Source organism: Amblyomma mixtum, chromosome 2, assembly GCF_055824585.1.
Source record: "Amblyomma mixtum isolate Tamu chromosome 2, ASM5582458v1, whole genome shotgun sequence".
In the NCBI taxonomy this organism is placed as follows: Eukaryota; Metazoa; Arthropoda; class Arachnida; order Ixodida; family Ixodidae; genus Amblyomma; species Amblyomma mixtum.
In genome coordinates, this window is record NC_143013.1 from 106722897 (window position 1) to 106728896 (window position 6000).

The following is a 6000-nucleotide window of genomic DNA, read 5'->3' on the forward strand; positions in this document are numbered from 1 at the left end:
TTAAATTACGCTAAGCCGGAAATAAGGTAAGCCAGTCTCTAACATTATTGCCCTCCTACCGTTTTGAGCGCTACAATCATAATGTTGAGGGGGGGAGCCGATCACTCCCCTTGCCTCCCCGGTTCCGGAGTCTCTGTTGGTCACCGCTGCCAGTTTTTTTTTTTCTGGTCATCGTCGTACGAATTGACGGGACGCCGTTACCCGGCCGACGCCAACGGAAGCGAATCGTTTCGGGCGGTCGACCACTTCGGCGCCATGCACAGCTTATTTCTAGAGGATTCAGAAAAGCATCCCAAGTGATCCAGACAGCGGCGGCACCCTGCTATACTCCAGCAATGATGACAGTAACGGTGACGCAGAAAATGTCCCCAGCCGGAATCCAAGAGGACTGTACCGGTGGCAGCACCGTCCTGAAGAGCTATCGCTGCTCTTCAGGACGATGCAGCGAGTCCTAGCCAATACAGTCTTGTGCCTCTTGCGCTTTTATCTCCCAAATTAAAGCGATTTATTTGCAAGAAATCTGTGCAACGCGAGGCCTCAGTGAAATTAAGAACGTGAGAGCGGACCCCCTCAAGCACTTTGTCTCAATAGACGTCCTCTATGCAGTTGCCTTGGGTTGAGTGCGTAACATATCATCGAGCTTCGTGGAATGAAATTACCAGTTTTTATTGCACTAAGTAATAAGGCATCAAATGGTGCCATCTGCGGAAGCCGAGCCTCGCAATAAAGACTGACAACTTAGCAGGACCAGTATTGGCGTAGCTATAGCGAACTAAGTGTCGTTGTACTTTGCATTTCCTTTCATGGAAAATCAAGGCGCATTAGATTATTTTCAAGAGACAGAACGAAAATCACCACATTAAAGAGCAAAAGAGAGCTCGAAAGGTCCTGGACAGCTGGGGGTGTGAAGGGGGGGAGGGGTGAGAAAGGAGTTTGGTGGTCTGCTGTGCACTGAAAGAGACAGTTCTCCAGCGTAGCGTGAGGGACATTTTGGGTTGGAGGGGTCAGACGGCATGTGAAAGAGGTGCAGATGAGCTGGGATGAAAAAGGTGTTGGTAAATAGCTTGGGAAGAATATGCCTCTGGGCGGCGCTGAGTTGAAGTTGGGGTCTGAGGAAAGTGACCGCCTGCCAGCCACACATTTCGAAACCTCTGGAGTGCCGCAAATGCATAAAGTTTGGTCACAGGAGGGATGGTTACGAGAATGAGATCGCGTGTGCAGAGCTCCATAGGGCCGGAACACCCGAAGAGAAGGTGGGGCGCAGTGGGCAGTGGCCAACAGATTCACGGCAGTGTTTGAGGTTCCATCGATTGTTCACGTAAGGTCACTAACAGCGAGTGAGTCCTTATCATTTATTACCTGTGAAAATGTGTGGCGAAAAAGGCCTATGATGTATCGCTGAGCCAATCCCCATTGTCACGTTGTTTGAACTTCTCTTGCCGATTTCGAAGCACTAAGAATACACAAAAGGAAACTGTACTCCGTTATCGAAATGGTGCGGTCACTTCTCGCTACGTACAAAGATTTCTTTGAGAGTTGAGCTCAAATTTTATTGCTATTAGAGAGGTATCAAATGGCACCGATGTCCATCAGTACGCATATGTCGCCTGTTTACATCGCAGGGTTCTCTCCGTTAGCCACGGCATGCGGTAATAGCTGCAGTCTTTTATTCAATGAACAGCTTCCTTAGACCATGCTAGTCCAGGAAAGTGCTTCGCAAAGTCAACAGCCTATTCCTACGTGACACCCTCAGCTCGGCCTGGCATATCAACTCCAGGTTGAGTCTATCCCTAACACTCCAGACCTGCTATAACACTTGCACAGGCGAGGTGAACAAAAGTACGCCCTCTAACACACCTCGATCTGTACAATGCCTACACTAACGGGTCCTCACCTACATTCCATGACTAACATTTCGATTCAAGAATAAAGCACAATTTTATTTCACTCCAATTTTTCAACACAGCCACAAATGCATTTTCTCGGCTCATAGGACGCTAAATACAAGCATGTGAAGACCACCGTTAAATGAGTGCTCCTTGAGGCTTCCAAATTGCTTAACTGCTCGTTCGAGCGCAGTGTTTCACTTCCTAGCGGGGAGTGGCATTGGCAGTCGGCGTCAGTATTCTCCACACCGCAGGCACTACTACCGCGGTGTCGTTGGCTAATGTGTTTGTGCGTGCCGCACCCGATTATGCGCGTTCAGATCACTCTGTCGCACAAATGTCACCGCGCATTGTTCGCACACGAAGTTGCCGGCGGTGCGGTGGAAGAGTTGGTGCATCGCGGCAGCGCCGGCGCTGGCGAATTCAGCGCCGCACTTCCTGCACAGGCGCTCGCCGAGGTGGGTCCCGAGGTGGGCAGCCATGGTCCTCTGGGACTTGCACCGTTGCTTGCAGATGGGACACGGCATCTTTTTGCCCCGCTCGGCGGTGCCCGGGGATTGATGCTTGTAGACATGGTGGGCTACCAGCCTGCTGGGGTCCCGGAACTGCAGCTGACATTCACGGCAGTGGTGGACTGAAGCCTCGCCCTGGGGCCGGATCACCCGCAGTCGCCTTCGCTGCTCCGAGACATGACGGCGCTGGGAGGAAAGGAAAGCGACAAATTGAAAAACATGTCCCGTAGTAGTCCCTCAAAACAAACTACCCCAGTTCAAAAAACAGCAAGTAAATCTCAAAGAGCGCCGGTTTGCACAAGTAGATCTGTCACAAGTTTGGTACGGACTTTAGCTCTTTGTGACCCAAGATCAAGAGTCCTGTATCAGTCCAGTTGCGCTGTTTCTAATATCTAAACTGTTTCAAATGTTTTTTTTAATACTTTGCTGGTCAACTGCGTACCTGCGACGCTGAAGCAAACGAGGCATCCGATGCCACTTGGTCTTTATATTTTATGCAAGAACGGGCAGTATTAACCTTCGTCTTAATCACTTCAGAATCAAAATCAGTACAATTTTGTTGCCGCATGGCCGGATTCGTGCCCGGGCCTCCAAAGCCTTTCATGCCGAGGCACGCTTTGCACTGCCAGGCCTATGGTGCCATATTTTTTATTCCTCATATGTTAAACAAGATCTCTCAGAAAACAACCCTGCAAGTCATTGGTTTCATCCGCATCGCACTTCTCACGGGCCTTCCTCTTAACCATAAAAGAAGCGGCACAACAGGTTTGTAGCAACCAACCTGTGCTAGAAACTGCTGCTGCTGAACTTATTCACCCATCTAAATTGGTCGCGTGCGTGTAATCAGCTTACGCCAGGCTCTATGGCCAAAAGGAGCAAAGACAAAGCGACAATCAACAAAACGTAATCACGGCCTAAGGTAGAGCTCAACCAACTTGAAGCGTTAGTTGGCGACGCAGCAAAAACACGTGATTTTAGTTTACTTTTTATTGTGGTCAGCATAGAGGTCGAGGTTATTGGAACCTAGCAAAATTCACGGGCTATGCACACATTGATACGCATCGAACAAGCATCGGTTCAGATACAGGCCAACTGATCACAAGATTGGTGCAGCGGGACATTGTACTATTTCTTTTTTGCGCATTTCTCTCTCTTGTACACGCGGAGTGGTGACTCACTAACGGGTTCAGCAGTACGTACCGCAGGGAGAAACCTTTGCATAGAGATCCCAGGCACCACACTATGCTTTAAAAAGCGATCTCACCGCAGAGCGAGCCGCACTCATCAGTGTTCAAGATCCGGTCGTAGCCTTCTGTTCCTTGGCCGATTATGCGGCGATTCCTGTCCTGTCCTAAGCGTACTAACGACAGCTAGCATTGGTCATCGCTACTACAAGAATGACCTGCGAGAATAAAAGGAGGCGGAGTATTTACCGTTGCTGGCGAAGCGTCTGAGTCCATGCTGTCACTCGACGTGCACTGCTGCGCTGCCAGCTCGGCCAGTGACGGAACGTTGACCGTGAGCAGTGACACGACGTCCTCCCGGTCCATGATTCCCTACCCTGGCCTCGTTGTAGCAGAGCGGATGTGACACTCAAGAGCTGTGCAGGTGGAGACGTGACGGCTATGGCTTCCAACGGTCAGAGAGCGCACGTGAAAGAACGATGCGGCATGAGGCAGAACTACGACAAAGGAAGAAGATGCACAATCGAAGAGGCAAGGAAATTTAAGAAGCAGAAAATAAACGCCAGTTTCACGCTTTCTTGGGCAGCGTCCTTTGTCTGTATTATTAATTTGAATAAAAATGTTCTTTGTAAGTCATCAAGAGAGGTTAGTCATTTTATGAGTTTCGCTGTTACCGTTGCATAGGTTGATGTGAAAGCTCGCAATGTGCAGCAAACGCTCGGACGTCTCTGTGAATGGGGCGAGAAAGCTGAAGTGCGAGCGATGGCTTGGTAATGAAAAAATAGAGGGTGAGGAGGAGGAAAACTTTATTAAAGAGAAGGGAAGTTGTGCGGACTTATGGGTGTGGTCCTCATTCCAGGGCTCCACTGCCTTCAGCTGCACTGCAGACCTGTTGTATGAGGGCACATTGGTCCTCCAGGTTATCGCTGGTCAGCAGCGTCTCCCACCGCTCAAAAGACGTGTTTCCAGTAAGAAAAGTGTTTGGTTTAGCCCCAAATTCCTACGAAAATGTGGAAGAGTGTAGGGCGGGCCTGGAACCAGGGACATGTGTAGGAGTATAATGTATGAGATGTAGTCTATGGAGGTTTGGAAATGTGTTCGTCTGTACCTGCCGCCAAGAGACGGCACCTGGGGTGTCTAATTTCAAAAGGGTTGAAAATTGGGCGAGAGCACCTGTGTTGTTGTCACTCTGTCTCTGTCCCTGTCCCTGTGGTGCCACACCAGTATGAATGTCTAATTTCCTATTAGGTGAGGGGAAGTGTCTCCTTTGAAGACGCTGAATCTCGACGCGTTCGCTTTACCTGGAAGGTAGAGGGGTAAAAACGGGCACGGTTCGCGGCCCCACTCGGTGCATGATGCCTCGAGCTAGAGCATGGACCCTCTCATTTCCCTCCAGTCCCTCGTGACCTGGGGACAAGGTGATTTGATGGTGCTTGGTAAGGGGTCTTGTGCCCGTGAGCATGCTGATGGAGCACAAAGCCGAAAGGCACCTGCCGGCTTGAAAGAGCAGATATCTTTTTTTCTTTTTTTTTATACTCCGCTGTCAAGGAAGTATTTTTTCATTTGACTCCCTGTGATTTTGATATTAGGTATTAATGCATCTGCGCGTCGTCCAGTTATGTTAGTGCATGTCTATTTTTGCATCGATGATCAAGTCGAGTCCTCTGGATATGCTGCTACTAAAGGTCAGCAAGTCCAATTGTTATTTCCGTACTTATCATGAGGATTTTACATTTTCCTGAATTTAATCGCAGGCAGTGTCTTGCACCGGCAGAAAAGAAAACTATGAGAAAATAGAACCCTCATGCCTGGTGGGATCCCTGGACTTTTCCAGTAGTGAATAAGGTCCACCTTCATTTCTCCAAAGGCAGTTTCGAAACGTCCTACTTATTTCTCTTAATTCTTTGTTGCCACCTTCAAAGTGTGTTCAGGTAGATGGAGGAAGAACGAGTTCGTCGCGTACCCTAATGCCTGAAATAGAGGACGGTCCGCTGCACAGATTGCGGTTGCAAAGTTGTGCTTTATTTTCTGCTCCGCAATCGAGGCGAAGTGCATTGAAGCAGGAGTGAACGACTGTAATGGGTGCTATACGACGAAGAACATGGAGAATAAAGAAAGACATGTGAAGGTAATGGGAGGCACAACAAGGGGTCCCACGAGGCCCTTGAGGAGAGGCGAATGGGCGGTTGGGGGTGCTGGCAAATGCTCAGGCCACAGAGTGTCCATGACCTGTACAGAAGCTGCGTGTTGGGAGGGTGTCGGTGGGGTGACGGGCAAGTCGGTTCTCGGCCGAGGGGAAGGCGCCTGTCTGGACTGCCTATATAGGATAGCTTCCTCTGTCAATAGCGTGCAATGAAGAGGGCGGGGGGGGGGGGGGGGGGGGGGGGTCCTCATGGTGCCTATGTAGGAAAAATACAC

The 6000-nt window shown here is 49.8% G+C and overlaps 1 protein-coding gene across 1 annotated transcript; it reads right to left on the reverse strand.

Moving 5' to 3' along the window:
* Window positions 1-2164: 2164 nt before the first annotated feature.
* On the reverse strand, window positions 2165-3948 carry LOC149360469 (zinc finger protein ZFPM1-like). The gene is made up of 2 exons (XM_089569292.1): window positions 3832-3948; window positions 2165-2584 (listed from the first exon to the last, which is right to left on the reverse strand). Exons 1-2 carry the CDS (start codon window positions 3946-3948, stop codon window positions 2165-2167), a joined length of 537 nt encoding a protein of 178 aa, XP_089425418.1.
* Between the last annotated feature and the right edge of the window lie 2052 nt (window positions 3949-6000).

What these genes read in the sequence shown, in the direction of transcription:
- LOC149360469 (XM_089569292.1), bottom strand. Translation starts at nt 3,948, where the DNA reads ATGGACCGGGAGGACGTCGTGTCACTGCTCACGGTCAACGTTCCGTCA. An exon ending in CAGACGCTTCGCCAGCAACG is followed by an intron (nt 2,585 to 3,831) that starts GTAAATACTCCG and finishes CTTTCCTCCCAG; the next exon opens with CGCCGTCATGTCTCGGAGCA.